This window comes from Podarcis pityusensis (assembly GCF_964106645.2).
Source record: "Podarcis pityusensis genome assembly, chromosome: 9".
In the NCBI taxonomy this organism is placed as follows: domain Eukaryota; kingdom Metazoa; phylum Chordata; class Lepidosauria; order Squamata; family Lacertidae; genus Podarcis; species Podarcis pityusensis.
The window spans coordinates 68,430,937-68,450,436 of NC_138034.1; the positions used below are offsets into that span (position 1 = coordinate 68,430,937).

Sequence of the window (19,500 nt, forward strand, 5' to 3'; positions counted from 1 at the left end):
GACCTGCAAGCAAACTATTTGTAATTCATCTTTTTCATTGGAATGGTGGGTTGAAACTCCAGTGCAGAAGTTCCACTGCAAATGAAATAAAGCTTTGACAGCAATCTAAATGTGCCGGGATCACGCCCTTACGCAGAATCAGCAAAAGTGAATGATTCGGTGAAGCTTGTCACTTCCTCAAAATGCTTGGTGTCACCGAAACATTGATCCCTTCTGGGCGAAATAAGTCACCTGCATAAAAAGTTAAAGCTCTTTTATAGAGCTGGCATTTGCCTAACACTATTACTTGTTCTTAAGCATCTCCCATGCATCACAGCCTGTGATGAACCAGGATGAACCCAGCTGTGATGCATGGGAGATGCTTAAGAACAAGTACCGTATTTTTTCACTCTATAACACACACCCGACCATAACATGCACATAGTTTTTAGAGGAGGAAAACAAGAAAAAAAATATTATAACAAAACAGTGGATGTATGATTTTTGTAGTTCATGCTGTGGCCACAGACATGTGATCTGACGGTGAGTTTGGGGTAGCCCAATGCAAAAATCCTGAGGATCCATGTGGATCCGTGCTTTGTAACCACGTTTTAGGTGGGGAGGGAAGGAAAAGCGCTCAAGGCACAAGGAGCACGCAAGGGGTGTGTGGAGAAGGATGCTGCTAATAATGCAGAAGAGGGGTATAAGCGGAGAAGGCTCCTCTCCTCTCCCGCTTTGCTCCTTTAAAGCAAGCAGGCTCTCTGTCCCCCTCTCCTCCCCACTCAGCGGCTCTTCTCCTGCTTTGCTGTTTCAAAGCGAGCCACAGAGGAGGGAAGAGGAACCATGGATCCTCTGCTCACGACTGCAGCAGATCCCCCCGCCATCCGTAGGCATTCGCTCCATAACACGCACAGACATTTCCCCTTACTTTCTGGGAGGAAAAAAGTGAGTGTTATGGTGCAAAAAATACGGTAATTGTGTAGCAGACAGTGTCCTTTTGAGCGGGGCGGGGTGGGACAGAAATGACAACCAGAAAGGAAAGCATGATGCAATAGGGGCAAATGTCAGGTTCTGCACTTAGAACCAGCTGCCCAAATATAAGATTGGGGGGTGGGGAGGACACCTGGATTCCCAGTAGTACATGTGAAAAGGATCTAAGGATCTTAGTAGACCACAAGCTAAACACGAGTCAACAGTGTAATGCTTTGTCACAGGGACTTATGGGAATTTGCAGCCCGGCAACTTCTGGGGGGCAAGAGGTAACCTCATCTTTGAATTGCAAGATGGCAGCACCACCCAGCAAGTCTAATTATGGTTTTCTGCTGTAGAATATAAATGACCAGGTGTCAGGGAACTCTGGAAGGTACCCACTTGGGGAAATCCGCTTTACAAACTATACCACACTTGCCTTCTCCTTGGGATGTATCTAGAAAGGCATTCTGTGCCAAGGCTTCTAGAATTGCTCCATGCCAGTGTGTTTATTCCTGCATGTATCACGTAAGAAATAACTTCCCACCCAGTTGAAACATACCTCCCAAAGTTAGGGAACATCTCTGGGCCTTCTCTTTAAACCCTGGCCCATGTTCCAGCGCACTATGCAAGTCCTACATGACATAAACCTTTGTTGCATTTTCAAATGTTCAAAGGAACATTCAAAGGAACATTATTATCCTGTATCTACAGGGGCTCCACCAGCAGAATGGGGTAATTGCAACCAACTCTGTTGCTGTCTTCATATCACTGTTGGGTAGTTTTCATATTATTGCACCCACATAAAAGATAGGGGTGGTTAGAATGAGCAAGGGAGGGGGGATTCATCTGAGTGTATAAATTCTGCTTTGATGATTTTGGTTTTCTTTCTCGTCTCTCTCTCCAGCCCTCCACGAACTCCAATGAAAGTTGTGCCTCAAATTAGAATAGAGCTTGATCCTGAAGACAGTTATTTCTGGAGGAGCAAGGGAACAGAAACTACGTTGTAATGTGTTCGTTAATCTTCAGCTGAAACCGGCTTTTTACCTTTTCTTCATCCTTCTCCTTTACTGCTAGCCAAATATCCAAAATGCTCTCTGCCTAGGTAAAACCAAGGCAGATTCTTCTCTTGAAAGCATTTAAGTTTCCCCCCCCCTCCTTACCTCTGTTTATTTCCCCCCACTCGCTCCTTGCTTTCATTCTGACCAAGACACTTTTCTTTCTTGGTTTTGCCTTTTCAGTCACACACAATACGTCGTACGCCCTCCTCTTGAGCTTTTCAGCAGAGGGGTGGAAGTATTAAGGATATATTATCACAGCTTTGTGAAACGTCAGCAGAACTGACTGGGGTTTTTTTTTTAGTTGTGAATCAGTGTTTTTTTTTTCTGTTTTGGCCCCCGCCCCATGTCTTTCCCCTCTTTATCAGAACAAAACTGACCTCTGGTCTAATTCACCACCCTTTCTCATTAGTCCTCTGCTCCGGTAAAATGCTGCTAACCGTAACATGTTCTTAACGTCACCCGTGCTTCAAGAGTCTCAAGCAAAGGAATCAAAAATGGTACATCCCTTTCCCCCATCACTGTTGTGAGTGTGTGGACCCCTACCCTTTGCAACTTCTATTCTGTCCCAATTTAATGGATTCTTAACCTGTCGGCTGCATTGACAAGTGTTATTTTCTTTTCTTTCTCCCCCACCCCTTCATTGTTTTTGTTTTAAATTATGGGGGCCTAACCTGCGACTTATATTTTTTTTGTCAATTTTTTAACTGTTTTTTTTTTAAAGAATTACTGTAAAAAAATGAATTTTTTTCCTGCAGCAGGAAACATAATAGTTTTGAGTAGTTCTACCTCTTATTTCTAGATGTCGGACTTTCTCTTTAAAAAAAGGAAAAGAAGATTAATAATAATAATAATTGTATAGTATGTTATATAATGTGATTTTTACAAAAAGAAGAAAAAACAGAAAAAAAACAGAAACAAAACCACAATCTCAAGGGTATATAATATTAATACCTTTCATTGGAACCTTTCTTTCTTTCTTTCTTTCTTTCTTTCTTTCTTTCTTTCTTTCTTTCCTTCCTTAACAACCTGATCACCCAGCGGTTGAGCCTGGACATGAAGCTGAGCTATGGCTAAGCAAATTAGCAAATTAGTTTGTGCATGAAGCTCAAGCTCTCCTGTTTTCTTCCTCCCTCCCTCTCGCCACAGAATAGTTGGCTTTGTGTTACACCCAAATCAGGACTTGCGGTTTGTTTCCTCTCCAAACCGAACACAATCTAAAAGCCAAGGTTTGTTGTTGTTTTTCCAGTTTGGGAGGACCACAGACCACAAGTGCTGATTTAGATTATAATACCAAGCTAGCTGCTCCATGTTTTGTTCTCTTGCTGGATGAAGGGAGAAACCCGTATGCAAGAGGCTAATTTGCTTAACCATAGTTAGTAGCTTAGCATTAACACCGAGTTGCAGCCAATGAAGGAATCGGGGCCCAAGTTTAAACATCATGTGATTTTTTTTGGGTGGTTCTGTTGAACGCAACCAGCACAATCGGCCCACTCTGCTGCCACACTGGCGCCATTCATCTCATGGAGACCTCTGCGCAAACGCCGTCAGCGTGAACGAGGAGTGCGCAGCGGAAACAATTTGCAAACTCCCTTCCAACGGGGAATGAGTAAGGTCAAATGAGCAGATGCAGACTATAGTCATGTGTTGAGTCCCTGTCCAGAATTGTTAGTGTTATTTCATTTATACACAATTGTTGGCACGTACGTGTGTGTGTGTGTGTGTGTGTGTGTCCACACAGGCAGTGCTTTTTTCCTTTAAAAAAATGTTTAGGGGTACTCTCATTTTGACTCGAGAAAATCACCATTTTATAGTTCAAACCGGGGGAAATAAATGCAGTAAGTGGACAAAAGTACAAAGATTCACAAAATGTTTAGGGGTGTGCGTACCCCTGCATATCCCCAGAAAAAAAGCACTGCACACAGGTGTAAAAAAAAGTGGTTTGGAACTGATGAGTGGGGAGTCGCTTCTAATGCCTTAATTACCAGCCTCATTCCTGCCTACCCAAACGTTATGAAGTGTAGATTTAAAGTCCTCCAGGCAAGGGTGATATCAAGGCTTAGAACCACACTAAGCTACTTTTCACCCCATGTCAATCTATATAGAGTAAAATCTTTTTTGGGGGGACTATGCTACTTCATACTGCATGTGCGGGGAACGACTTGTTTGTAGTTCCCCCGCAAAAACCTCACTGCACAGGGAGCACGTTCTGGAGAATGGTTTTAGGCTACCCTTCTCGCTGATGTGCTAGGGCAGCGGTTCTCAACCTGTGCGTCCCCAGATATTGTTGGACTACAACTCCCATCATCCCTGACCACTGGTCATGCTGGGTAGGAATGATGGGAGTTGTAGTCCAACAACATCTGGGGACACACAGGTTGAGAAACACTGTGCTAGGGTTTTTTTATTATAAATTGTTCAGAGAATATTTCCTTCGAGAGAAAATCTGAAACATGATCTCCACCACCTATAGCCTCGGAAAAGGTGCCCCACGCGATTCTGCTGTGCATATAGATTGGCTCCAAATCCAACTAGGTCCAGGTGCGCAGCGGATGAGATGTAGAGGTATAAAAATAGGATGGGCATTATATGCAGTGGCTGTTAAAAGCCATAATTAGAAACTGGCTGTAGCCACTCCAGTGACTCTCAGAATGTTCTTTAGCCAGGCTACTCTTTCAAGGGAGGGCTAAGGACACTGGGCATCAGCCAGGCAATCCCTGAGCAGCAGCTTGGGTGCACACCCAGGACATTTCCCTTTTTTCTCAAACAGCAGCTCCTTGCACTGCATTTTGGTTGAGACTTTAAGGCTCCCCAGAGTTTTGTAGGCAGTTTGGGAGCATGCGAGAGCTGGCATCCCCATCGCGCATAGATTTCTGACCACACCGCCCTTCTGGGTTAGGACCAGTGTGCTGTGTATGGGTCTGTATCTACTGGCACTCTCAGACAAGAGTAGTTTTGCTCCAGCAGCCAAGTACCTCACTTCTGTGCTTGTCCAAACCACCACTTCGTTGGAGACTCCTGTTGTCATAGGTATTGGATTCTCCACTGATTTGGCAGTGCAGAGTGTGGAAGCGAGCTTCTTTTCTGCAGGAGTAAAATCCTGATCGCGGGAGCAGAGACCCATTCGACCTCCCTGGTTTTAGCTGGGAGTGATTCTATATGTGCATCAAGGTGCAAAGCACAAAAGGGAGCCAAGAACCTTGAAACCAACAGTGACGTTTTTGAGATGTTATGTGACACACACACACACACATGCCCATTTTCCCATTGGTATGTTCCTAGTGGTCATTGTCTCCTGGCAAGGGTCTTCCACTCCTCAACTTGTACTTGAATTTACTGTGGTAACTTCTGACTATAGAAAATGGCATTGGAATTGAGGGGGAGACAATTCTGTTTTCAGTTGCTTGTACCACTTAAATTGGGGGGGGGGCAGAGGAGGAGGAGGAAGGAACAAGGGTTGGAGATATTGCATTTCATGCACTCCTGGCCTTCATCGTGCCTGGCTGCACCATTTATTTATTTATTTATTTTGCCGTTTCCAGCCCTAAGGGTCTATTTACACTACAGCTGCAAATCGTTCTTTTTGCCAGGCTAACTGGCATGGCTTCCCTCTGAAAACGAGCGTTGGGAATTATTGTTTGGTGAGGGTGCAGAGAAGTCTCCATTCGGGGTTTCCGTTCCACATGGCCTCTCACCACAGAAATCCCCTTAGATGAAGGAATGGCTGTAAAACCAGACTGTATAGTGTAAAGTTACCCTCTGAATATTTCAGCTACAGGAAATGAGCACTTTTTGTGTAGCATTTGGTTTCTGTGCAGGAGCGTTTTGGTTCCTGCGTGTTGCGAGAGTAAGGCCTGGCTCACACATAATACTAAGCCATGGTTTTGTTAAGCTGCTGTTTGCTCAACCAACGATGGGTTAACCTCGACTTTCACAGATGATCAGACAGACCACGGCTTGTTCCTCCAAAGCTACTTTACAGTTGCTCTTGCCTCATGTCTGTGTTATTTGTTGAACATCTGAGTTGGAGCACCGAAACAAACCATGGTTCAGGAAAGGTGCTGGCTTCACATATAACACCAAGCCATGCCAAGGTTTATAAACCAGGAACAAGCCATGGCTTCAAGGTGTGGTTTTGGGCAGAAAGCTGGTCACAGTGAAGCTGCTGGACAGGGTTCACACATGACGCTAAACCATGGTTTGCTAAACCATGACTCATCGTTACGTGCCAGCCAGACCCAGTTGTCTCACTGGTTGTCAAAGTTACAGCTCCCTTCTGTTTAAGACCATGGGAGCTATTGGGAACCTGGAAGAACAAAGTTTCACATATAAATGGGATACAGAAGAATAGAGAGACGGCTATAGCAACACATTCTTGTGTGTGGTGCCATAGAACTCTGAGGTTACTGCACCATAGATCTCATCCCATCACCGGACTGATGCCAGTTGAGAGAAGGAATAGAGAGTGACTGAGTGAAGCATACTTTCAGGATGCACAAAACCCTTCTGATTCTACCAGAAGTAAACTGCTCTGCAGCTTGGAAGCTTGCTATTCTCTCCTATAGTACTGTACACAATTCAGGCTGCTGTTTTACGGACACTTCAGAAGGAGTAAGCCCCATTGAACGCAGCGAAACTTATTATAGGATTGGGCTGGTGGTCAAGTAAAAGGTAAATGTTCAGAATAGCTTTGAAACCTGTAGATCTTTGGAGCGCAGTCCACAGAAGTTATATTACTTTTGCCACCAACTTGAGTGTGGAACCCCTAGAGATTTAGTGTCATTCTTTCAGACTTTGACATCACATTTCTACGTCTTGGTTATAACGTTGTGGCTACAAACCTTTTATTTATCCCCACACTTCACTTCAAACTCCACAGAAGGGCTAATTGTGGAGCCTTTTGGACAGTCGTACTAAATTAAATTAAATTGTAGAAGGAACCAGCCCTACTCTTTCTTCAACTGCTGCTCTGGGGGTACGCACTGCACCCAGTGACTGATAAGGTTCCCATCCCAGGCACTAAGTCCATGCGTGCATTGCATAAAGCATCTAAGGAAACGTGGGAGCCAGGATGGAGGCCCTGTCACCCTCAAAAGGTGGAGTACATCCTGTCACAGTCCAAATGGTCACTCCTACTCTGAAGCCGAACTTTTTTGATCACTCATTGCTGTTGCGCAAAGGTACGCGGCTTTCACCACAGAGGTAGCAGGGATAGAGGAGTGTCACTCTGTGCACATTAAGACTCCTGGCCCAGTGGCAGTGGCTTGTAGTTTAAAATGGGGCGCTCAGGCTATGAATGTGTGGTTCAAGTCTTTTTCTAGATCTTTAAGAGCCACCAGGAGCGGCAAGAGCCGAGAAGGCAAAAGGGAAGGAGGAAAGGTGGCTTTGATCGGGCCAGTCAGAGAGGCATGATTGGCCTCACTGAGGACTACAGCCTTAGGAAGGCGTGCTGCTTAGACCAACTTCATAGCCAAACTCTGCAAAGAGATTTTTTCTTTTTTGCTCAGGGCTAATGTTGAGTGAAACTTTTAAAGAGCCAGAGATAACTTTGTCCCAGACCTAGAATGTGAACGTACTGACCACTCATGTCTGTTTGTCTGTCCTTTTCTGTCTCATTTCTGCGGTTCCTCCCCGATACAATACATGCATTCACATTATTTCTCGGAATCAAGATGCACTTTCAGATACTTTTTTTGTTGTTATTTGTTGTTGTTATTATTATTTGTTCGTTGTAAAACTCTTATTATAAAAAGTCTGTACTTGCTTTGGAGGAATGACTTATTAAAACGAAAACACAGCCACTTTATTTTGAAATGAAGTAGATCAACACAGTGGAACAAACAGGAATTTTTCAAGAGAGAGAGAAGAAAACATTTCAAATTGTTGAATGATTCCCCCCCTCCCCCCGGAATATGAAAAGTAAAACCATGAGATTCCTTATTATAAAATTATAGGATTTTACAGTTTTATGAGGCTTTCTATTGTGACTTTTATGGAATCAAGAAATGAAGAAGATGAGATATTTTAGCATTTATATTTTTCAAAATTAAATGTATACTGAAAATAAAGTAACTTTATGCATTTATCTGTGTCGTCCCAACTTTTTTTGTTTGCTTGCATGCCTTCTAACATAACACATGGATTGGTTTTTGCCCTGTCTGTAACCTGTTGTGCAAAGTTGTCTTCTGTATGGGCAAACCAGGAATCGAAAAGATCAGACGATCTCCAACTAAGTCAATCAGAGTAGACCTGTTGATATCACTGAATGCCACTCGCCAAACCCAAGGATTCACTGTGCTCCCTGCAAGACTCTGTTGCTTCATTTCACATTTGAGAGAAGTTCCTAGCATTCACGGTTGGGGGAATGTTTTCTGGCAGTGCCTGGCTGCTAGGTTTACACTTGCAGCAGTGGAGGAGAACAAGAAACCCACAGCAGAATCCAATAAACCACCAGGCATTGCTGGAGGAAAGGTGAATGAGTGAGCTAGCGAGCAGTAGCGGCACTGAAAGGGGCTATAGCCACTGCCATACAGCTGCTGCAAGCACTCTGAGGCTTCTCATCCACAGCCTCCTGTGAGAACCAGTGAAGGCTGGCCATTACTTCCAGCCAGTGCAGTGGGCGGCAGTATTCTCCCCCTCCGTCTTGGCGTTACCCATAGAGACTCAGAAGAAAGGAGGATGGGGACAAGACTAGAATTAGTTGGCTCTGGCTTCACCAGTTGTTGACCTCCTTGACTTTTGCCACAACCTGATAGGTACAAGACACCGCTGGTTAGAATTGGGGCAATTTTAATGCCCTGGAAGGGACGTGGGTGGCGCTGTGGGTTAAACCACAGAGCCTAGGACTTGCCGATCAGAAGGTCAGCTGTTCGAATCCCCGCGACGGGGTGAGCTCCTGTTGCTCGGTCCCTGCTTCTGCCAACCTAGCAGTTCAAAAGCACATCAAAGTGCAAGTAGATAAATAGGTACCGCTGCGGTGAGAAGGTAAATGGTGTTTCTGTGCGTTGCTCTGGTTTGCCAGAAGCAGCTTAGTCATGCTGGCCACATGACCTGGAAGCTGTACACGAGCTCCCTTGGCCAATAAAGCGAGATGAGCGCCGCAGCCCCAGAGTCTGTCATGACTGGACCTAATGGTCAGGGGTCCTTTTACCTTTACCTTTAATGCCCTGGAAAGTTTTGCATGCACCCCAAAATAGAGGGAGATGTTAGCCCATGTTGCCTTATTTCGTCGGGATTCCTTGTGTGAATTAAGCAAATTCATCCCACGAGTGGCCAGCGCACCTCTCTTTGTCTTCTTGCAGACAGACAGCTTCAACCTCCCCTTGGGTTTTGCCGCCTTTGCCACCCTTGTAGATTCTCCTCAGTCGAAACAGTACTACTTGTCAAAAATCCCTCCATTTCCGTTGCCTGGATTGGGCTGAGCCTTGCAGCTGAGGCCCTACCAGTGCTGAGTAGAGAGGAATGATTACTACTTGGGATAATATTCGTTGTTTTTGGAAGCCTCTGCCAGAAAACATGTTATAATCACAGCAGGTGCTGGAACTGAACCCTAGTTCCTCCCTTGGTCAGTGTTGCTGGCTACTTGCCCACCCAAATGGGGGCCCGGCAGACCTCTGAGCCTTCCCTGGAGTTGACAGCTGTACTGTTGTTCTGGATGTATAAATCAGAGCCAAAGACTTGGCTTTTGATATTCGTTAAAACAGTACGGCAAGCAACACGAGGTGTCTTTGTTGTAGCAGCTTCTTGTTAGAAACACGCAGGTGCTCAATGTTTAAAATCTGGCGAGACAACACTGTGGTGTCACACCCAACAGGAGGAAAGAGAGGCTTTTGCTGGCTTGCTTGCTGTTTTTCTGAATTGGGAAACATCCACTGGTTTGGGGGTACACTGAGCTCCTAAAAATTAGGGATGGCTAAGCAGTAGACTAACGGGTGGTGCTGTGGGTTAAACCACAGAGCCTAGGACTTGCTGATTAGAAGGTCAGCGGTTCAAATCCCTGTGACGGGGTGAGCTCCTGTTGCTCGGTCCCTGTTACTGCCAACCTAGCAGTTCGAAAGCATGTCAAAGTGCAAGTAGATAAATAGGTACCACTCCGGCGGGAAGGTAAATGGTGTTTCCATGTGCTGCTCTGGTTTGCCAGAAGCGGCTTAGTCATGCTGGCCACATGACCCGGAACCTGTACGCCAGCTCCCTCAGCCAATAAAGCGAGATGAGCACTGCAACCCCAGAGTCAGTCATGACTGGACCTAATGGTCAGGGGTCCCTTTACCTTTTAAGTAGTAGACTGCTTGCCCTGGAAATGAATCGGATCCTTCGTCCCTGAGGAAGCTGATCAAGCATTGACACTTTTGAGGAAGGGGGTTGTGGATGTGCTGCTCAAAGAGACCCAGACCAACCAATTCTAATTTCTGAATGGAAGGGGAGAACCCTTACTTTTTTGGGGGGTGGCATAACATGGTAGCAGAAAGTGGCCCCACCTATGGATCTTTTTAGATGAGAGAGAATTCTCTAGGCATCTCCTTTCCTTAGTCTCATGAAGGAGATCTTTGAAGCACATCCCTGGATTGGGGGATGCACATATTATGAAATTACAGCCACTGGGGCAAGTACAGGCTAGACATTTCGCACTACAGTATAGTTTAAGCCAGTGCTTTTTTTCTTTAAAAAATGTTTGGGGTACTCTCATTTTGACTCAATGAAATCACCATTTTATAGTTTAAATCGGGGAAAATAAATACAGTAGATGGACAAAAGTACAAAGAACATGCGTTAGCTCACATTACACAGCTGACAGCTCACAGTAACTTCCACACTGGCATGAGATTGTGTGCACTAACATCTTCCCAATTCCACAGATCCATATTCTACACTGCTTCACACATTAAATGCCCGCTTCCATCTGAGACTTGGGAAACACCGGGAAAGGAAAGGAAACTGCCATCGGGGGTAGCAACGGAACTGACGATTCACCATGCTAGAGAAGAAACTTTTTAAAAAAAATTAAAAAAAGTTTCTTCTCCCGTTAGATTCACAAAATGTTTAGGGGTAAGTGTACCCCTGCATCCTCCCAGAAAAAAGCACTGGTTTAAGCAGAATAAATTAACAATTTGAAAGTAATAGTTGTATTATTAGCTGTCACACATTGCCCATCTTGAAGTATGCCCGACGTATAAAGCTCAGTGTTTATTCAGCTTTAATAAGCAATGAGGATGTTAGTTGTAGCCAAATAGATTTTTCCCTTTCACCCCTCCCCATTTCCAGCTGGCATGGAATGAGCTTAGCGATTCTCCTAGCATTTACCTGCAATAACCATTTCCACTCAGAGGCCCCTGCATTCGCAGCTGACCTTAGCATTAAATGAATCCAGCTCAGAAAGACAAAAGGTGCCCTTTTTTGCTTTTGCAAAAGAGCTGCAGGAAACAACAGGTTCCCTTTGGTTGCCAGGATACTTACTAGGCTACACAATAATTCTTTTGTCAGTTGCCCAAGACAATCTGAATGCGAAGAAGTAATGCTCGTGAACTTTTTTTGGGGGGGGCGAGGGGAAATGTCACCCATATGCCCATAGGTCAAGAGGGCTGTTTTGGGGGAAATTAATGGAGTTATTCTATCCAGTTGCTCGCTGCTCAGTTTCATTTATAAACAATGTGAGAGACATCAGCAAGTAATAAACAGTTCACACTTATCAATTACAAGAAAGGATTACTCATCTATAAGCGATAAAAATAGCAGCAAATCACAATACATAAAATACCACAAATCATACAAAATGATGTAAAAGGATAAAATTAAGAAACAAGGACACACAACTTTATATAGATGATAGATATAGATATAGATATAGATATAGATATAGATATAGATATAGATATAGATATAGATATAGATATAGATGATATAGATATAGATGATATAGATATAGATATAGATATAGATATAGATATAGATATAGATATAGATATAGATATAGATATAGATATAGATATAAAGGTAATGGGACCCCTGACCATTAGGTCCAGTCATGACCGACTCTGGGGTTGCGGTGCTCATCTCACTTTATTGGCCGAGGGAGCCGGCATACAGCTTCCGGGTCATGTGGCCAGCATGACTAAGCCGCTTCTGGCGAACCAGAGCAGCGCACAGAAATGCCATTTACCTTCCCGCCAGAGTAGACCTATTTATCTACTTGCACTAAGACGTGCTTTCGACATGCCTCATCCGCTCAATCTGCCAGATCCTGTCTTCACACTCAAGGGAAGTCCCTAACTAACCAAGGATTTGAGACCCATCATCTACTCTAACCTCACCAGGTTTAGCTGGCCAGTCGAAACAATTTCCCAGGTGTGGCTGCTTCTGCATGCTGACAGCTTCTAGGAGCCACTGGTGAGAGCTGGGTAGGGACCAAAGGTAAGGCAAACTACTCCAGAAAGAGCTTGAAATGTCCCCCACCAGAGGTACTACCCATCCCCTTTGTACATTTAATAAATGATCAGCGTAATATACAATAGTTTAAGGCAGGTGTGGCGAACCTATGGCCCTCTGAAGGTTCCACTATCCATGGTCATTGGCTGTGCTTGCTAGGGCTGATGGGAATTGTAGTTCTCCAACATCTGCAGGACCCAAGGTTCCTTGCTCCAGGTCGAAGGCAATCAGGCTAAGAATCAGTTTGCTGAATCAAATATCCCACAGAGCCTACTTTTTACAATCCAAGAAGAGCCCAGAATGGCTTGGGTTTTCCTTGTAGGGAAAGCACACCAGTCTCCTGATCTTAGCCCATTTCATCTTTACGATTCCCATTTTTGAGATGGCGTGAGTGGACTTGGACTTCACACTGGATCAATGGCTGTGCCAACTTGACTGCTGACCTAACAGCATGCAAGATTGTATTTATAGAAACCCAAAACCTGTTAACTGCGTCTGAGGCCTCGTGCAGCACAAACAAGGACTGCAAGGGAACCAAATATTTTGATTAGAAGAAAAATATTGCTCTAAACTCAAAAGACAGTGCAGGGCATACCTGGCATGTTACTAAACACACACACACAAAAGGATTAAGTTCTATTTTATTGGAAAAGGAGACTCTGGAGCAAAGTGGATGTCTTGCTCTCATTTTACCGACAGTGAAAGCCACACTGAAATTTAGAAACATATGTGCCCAAAATGTTCAGGTTCAGTGAGCAGTTTGTGTAAAAATGTACAAACGCACACACAAACCCCTCCCTCCCTCATGAAGCTGATCTTTTATTGTGTTGATGTTTTGATATTTTGTTGGGAGCCGCCCAGGGGGGCTGGGACAGCCCAGTCAGATGGGCGACATATAAATAATAAAATTATTATTACACTGGTCAACAACAAATTTGTTGTCTGCATTTTTTCAGTTGATTTAGGACAAATCTGATGCGCTGAATCCAAAAATCACATTGGTTTTGCTCAATCAGGTCAAGTTTTTGAGCTATGACCACATGTCGTTTTTTTACGTTTTTGTTCACATGTACGCTTGTGTGGAGCATTTTAGAAGAAGTTGGTGGGGGTAAAATGCCATGTCAAATAATTGTTTTGATTGGAAATGATTATTTTAATGACAAGAAGTATTCAGGTCCGATAGTTCTGGGTGATTATGTCGAAAAGGGATCAGTTTGAAGTCATAAAACCTCGAAATCTTCCATAAATTGGTGCGGCAAAGAATAAAGTTGCTTACCATGCTTATTTAAACTTGGTGACCAGGATAAAGCTTGGGCGCCACACATGGTGTGCAAGGCATGCACCGAGACTCTACATGGGTGGACCAATGGCAAGAGGAGTCTGAACTTTGGAATTCCCATGGTTTGGAGGGAGCCGACAAACCATGTCACTGACTGCTACTTCTGCGCTGTTGATGTGACTGGGATCAACAGAAAGAACCGGAGCAGCCTCAAGTATCCTGATCTTCAATCAGCACGTCGTCCTGTAGCTCATTGTGATGAAATTCCAGTGCCTATCTTCAGAGAACTTCTTGACATTAGTGACGAAGATGCCTCCAGTGTTGAAGGACATGAAGAAGAAGTGGTTCTTGAAGATGATGCTCCACATCCATTTTCCCCAAAGGAGTTGAATGATCTAGTTCGCGACCTCAGCTTGTCAAAGGACTCTGCCGAACTGTTGGCATCCAGATTGAAGGAAAAAAACCTCCTCTCTGACAGTGCTCGCATCAGCTTCTTCCGCAACAGGCATCAAGAGTACCTCCGTTTTTTCTCGGAAGAGAAGGACTTGGTGTACTGTGCAGATATTGCACAGCTTCTGCTCAAGCTTGGAGTGCCACAGTACGAACCCAAAGATAGGAGACTGTTCATTGACAGCAGCAAGCGACCACTGAAATGTGTTCTGCTACACAACGGCAACCAGTTTGCCTCTATACCCCTGGCTCACTCGAGTACACTGAAGGAGAACTATGAAGCGGTGAAGTATGTGCTGGAGAAAATTGGTTATGATCAGCATAAGTGGTTTATTTGTGTTGACCTGAAGACGGTGAACTTTTTGTTAGGACAACAGTCTGGCTTCACCAAGTACCCATGTTTTCTGTGCATGTGGGATAGTAGGGACCGTGCTCAGCATTACATGAAGAAGGACTGGCCTGTGCGGGAGGAATTGGTGCCTTGCAAAGAAAGGAACGTCATCGACGACCCTCTGGTGGAGAGAGACTGAATACTCTTCCCACCACTGCACATCAAGCTCGGCTTAATCAAGCAGTTCACCAAGGCTCTGGACAAGGATGGTGACTGCTTCACTTACTTGTGCCAGGCTTTTCCAGGATTGACCATGGAGAAGTTGAAAGCTTTGACGGTCCTCAAATCCGTCAGCTCATCAGAGATCCAGAGTTCGGAAACTCAATGAACGAAGTGGAACTGGAAGCGTGGAAGGCATTTGTTCTGGTAGTAAAGAACTTTCTTGGCAACAATAAGGCCAGAAACTACGCAGAACTTGTCAACAACATGCTGACTGCTTTCAGAAACCTGGGCTGCAACATGAGCGTCAAGATGCACTACCTATTTTCACATATGGACCGGTTTCCTGAGAACCTGGGTTCAATGAGCGACAAGCAGGGGGAGAGATTCCATCAGTACATGAAAGAGACGGAGACCAGGTATCAGGGTCGCTGGGACGCAGTCATGATGGCTGACTACTGTTGGACTCTGAAGAGAGACCTCCCTGCCGCTGAGCATTCCAGGAGTTCCAAGAAATGGACTTTCAAGCCCTGAAGTTTGAAAAATGGTGAAGCAACATGCAATTTACGTGTTCTTACCTTTATCAATGCCCACCATTCAGTTTACAGTAATCAATGTTTATATCAGGTAATCAATATATGTTGTTGGAAAAACATTTTTTTTCTCTTAAAAACATATTTAGGATGATATGTGTTGACAAAAATCAGCTGATAATGCCACAAAAATGTAATCGATTTTGTCACAAGATCTGATTTTTTTCAAATCAACATAGCACAAAAACCTGACCTGATGGAGAGAAACGGATGCCATTTCCTGATTCAGCAGTGCAAACATACCCTAAAGCAGTTGTAGAAATCTAGACAACATTCAAAAAGTAAAAAATTGTTGCCCAGTGTTATCATAAGCTGTGTTTTTGCTGTCCATTGACTTCCCTGGAGTAAGATGGGGAGGAAATTAAGGCTGGCAGTGCTCACTTCTTGGAGGTAGACAGCGGAGATCATCAGCATCCTTAAATAACCTGAGAGCGCCATGTGTGTGCTCCAAAAAAGAGCTAATAAATTGCCAGACTGTGCTTGCTTTAAATATTCATTCATTCATTCATTGAAAAGGGCATAGACCGCCTTTCAAAACAATAACATCCCAAAGTGGTTTGCAATGGCTAAAATGCACCAATAACAATCAATATGAATTTAAACCCATTGCCTTAGCCTGGATAATACTGAATATCTCCCACTCCGCCTGCCTTAAGCACCCATGCTCTCTGGGTGTATTTATAGCCTAGTGTTTTATAGAATGGAGGTTTGTAGCCCTGAGATGATAATTTATGGAGGCATTACACTGTCTGAATCCCTTAATCTGTTTAAGTAGGTTTTTCATTATCTAGGGAGGCGATTCCCTCGCAATGCCATTGCGCTGGGAGAGATGAAGCAAAGATGGCTGAACTATTAGGGTCTCCCTAATGCCAGAGGGTCTATGAGTGTGTATGTTCAGCTATGTGACTGATGACCAGTGTCCAATGTCAAAATCAGGCTGAAAATGACAGGGTTTGGTAGCCCAGGTGTGAAACATCTGGCTGCAAAGATAGGCTTACTATCCTGTTATGGTGAGGGGGCACGGAAATTAAATTCACATTGCATTTAAAGGCAAACCTACCTACCGGTAATTCACATTTTCTGAAACAACACGAGAACCGAAACACAGCCATCCTTTGAAATTCAAACTTCTCCAAATTTTGCAATGCAGTTCTCCAGCCAAGTAACGCATACAACAATGCATATCATACTAGGGTAAAGTGTGCATATAAATCCATATTATTCGTGAAGATAACATGCAGAATTGCATTGCATTAGGGAAAACTGAATTGCAAAAAGGGGTTCATTCGGCAAAATTGCATACAAAGATCTGAGAAATTCACTGATGAATTTTCATGAGGACTCATGTTAATTTAAGAACTTAATTTAAAATTGGAAAAATGAGGAACAGAGTGAAAGTGAAACTGGCTGGTTTGTCCGCTTCTACCTGGGAGTAAGGCACACTGAACACAGTGAACATTGTACTCCTTGCATGTTATTTCCAGGAAATTGCAGGGGGGGAAATCAGAATTATTAAACTGCAGAGTCTGCGCAGGCGAGTTAGAAAAAGGAGTTGTCAGGAACACAATGTGTTTTCCTTCCATCTCTAAAATAAGTTTTATTGTGTGCCAGCAGGTTCAGAACATAACACAGAGACATTTTTACAAGCAAGTTGTACCACATTCAATTATGCAACTGCATTCATTTTTGAGCCGTAGCGAGTGCTTGCTATTGTCCCAGTAAAATGTTGAACCTGAATGATTACTTCAAATGGCACCTGCTGAACTGAATTTGCACTCTCAGGGTAATGGGCATAGAAAGAAATTCCACGTGCAGAATGTTGCAGAATAACGCAGCCCTACATGCTCTACATAATCTTAAGCTGCTGGAAGGATGTCAAGAGATATTTCAGTAGGGGCTACCTGCTACTGAAAGGTATCCTCACAAATAGAAGACACAGTGGCTCTGACCCAATACTCATAGCATAAAAACAAGTGGCTCCAGGTGGGAATGTGCCTTGTCCACAAAAGTTCAACCATTATTCTGAATTTGCACCTTGATGGAAAAGCTCATCTGTCTTCTGTAGCATCAGAAATTGAGTTCTCCATAGGGGTTATCCACTCTGAAATGGGAATCTTTCGTTACTAGGGGTCAGGAGCAGGTGCCAGGTCAACAATAACTCACATGGCTTCAGTGAACTTTTGATTCAAAGAAACAAGACAGCTCAGACGGTCAGCCTTAGAGAGCACAGCAACTCTTCCAGGTAGAACTTGCCTCAGTGAGGCAGTTGTGATATCTGAAGGTCCCTGCCTTCCCACATCTCCCTAAGTCTCCTCCTCCCACAGTTCCCAAGCAACCTGAGGCTTCTTCACTGAGCCTGTCCCTTGCTCTGCCTTCTTCATACCTCTTCTGGTCCTGGGAGACCAGGGGGAAGGGGAGCTGGTTGCAGCAGGAGGGGGAGACTCCCTGGGTCCTTCAGCAGCCTGTTTTATCTCTGCCTCTTGAGCCCCCTCATCACCAGCCTCTGCTTCTGCCTCTGATTCTGGGCTGCTCTCTGCCACAGCCTCTTCCTGCTCACAAAACCCTGTTGCCTCTTCGGCTTCTGACACCTCCTCCTCCTGGTCTGCTTCTGATCCTCCCTCTGACCAATCATCATCATCCCACCACCAATCCCCTGCCTCTGAACCTCCTTCCCCTGGGCACAGGCACCATTTCTGGGGGGCCGGGGGGGCTGCAGCACCCACAAATGTTTCACTGTGCATGCCCAGCCGGGAGACCCAATGTGTCGCTCACTGAGGTGGGGTACTCCGTTGAGCCCTGCTGCTGCGACGTGTGATTTCGTGGATGTGTATGACACATGCCGGGCACCCACTATGTTGGGTGGTTCCCCAGCTGGAACCTCCAACCACTCCTTCTCCTCCTCCTTTGGCGATCTCTCATAGCTAAGTAAGATTGTCTTCCATAAACATGGTTTTAACAATGAGTCCGTAATTGACTGTGGAGGCCAATTCTGGATCCACACATCCTTCCACAGCGGGGACATAGGTTTCCGGGCAGGAGTTGATCACGGTAAGGGTTTGCCAAGCGTGCCTTCCTCTTAGCGTATTTCTCCCTTTTGTCCTGAGTTTGAGCATCTTAAAAGTCCATGACACCTTTGGTAAAGGCTGTTCTCCAACTGGAGCACTCTCAGGCCAGTGTTTCCCAGTTGTCGGTTTTTATACTACATTTTTAAAGATTTGCCTTGAGACAGTCTTTAAACCTCTTTTGTTGACCACCAGCATTACACTTTCCATTTTTAAGTTTGGAATAGAATAGTTGCTTTGGAAGACGATCATCAGGCATCCGCACAACATGACCAGTCCAACGAAGCTGATGTTGAAGAATCATTGCTTTGACACTGGTGATCTTTGCTTCTTCCAGTACACTGGCATCAGTTCTCCTGTCTTCCCAAGTGCTGTGTAAATGTTTTCGGAGACGCCGTTGATGGAATCTTTCGAGGAGTTGGAGATGGCATTTATAAATGCCTGCCCCTGGGGGTTCCCCAGCTGCACATCTAAACACTCCTCTGCATCCAGCCGGTCCATGACACTAGGCCATCTATAATGCCCTGAGCATCTCCTTAGCTGAAGATGCTGGGATTGAACCAGGACCTTCTGTATGCAAAGCAGGTACAGTATTGCAGTGCCTGTTCACGTGCAGTTCCTGTTCCAGTGTAGAAACTGCATGCATAGTCCTGATTACTGGGTGTGGGTTTGCAGAGGAGCTACATGTTTTCCCATGCTGCTGCGCATGCAGAAGTTCCCAGGATCAACCCCTAGCTCCTCCAGGTAGGATGGTCAGAATATCCCCTGCCTGAAACCCTGGATGGCCACAGCTCGTCAGTGTTCATAACGCCATACCACTCAACCACAGGACATCCCAGAAATACAACAGCCAATCTGGGTTCTGATTGGATTCTGGAATATCCTGTCTTTTGCTCCAGTGCTCTGGCACAGATTAGCTTTTTCCCACCAGAAAGCTGGACCAAAAAGCACTCTTTTTTGTCTCATGCTCATCACCTGTCTCCAGTGAGAGCTCAGGACCAAAAAACCCGGCTGTCCCAATTTTGATCAGCAGGATGCTGGAGGGTATACAATGCTGAGCTAGTTGGGCTGCTTCTTTTGTTCCTGGGTCACCCAGCTGCCTCCCCATCAGGGTATGGTTCTGCTTTGAATTGGGGAA

General features: G+C 44.8%; 1 protein-coding gene across 5 annotated transcripts in view; it reads left to right on the forward strand.

Annotated features, from left to right (window-relative positions):
• The window catches only part of SLC4A4 (solute carrier family 4 member 4), a 355,256-nt gene that overhangs the window by 185,102 nt on the left and 150,654 nt on the right, over window positions 1–19,500 (forward strand). For all 5 annotated transcript variants that reach the window (XM_081020705.1, XM_081020707.1, XM_081020706.1 and 2 more), the window contains one exon: window positions 1,856–7,385. In XM_081020705.1, the coding sequence (XP_080876831.1) occupies window positions 1,856–1,958 (103 nt within the window). In that variant the 3' untranslated portion in view covers window positions 1,959–7,385. The remainder of the gene's footprint in view (window positions 1–1,855; window positions 7,386–19,500) is intronic.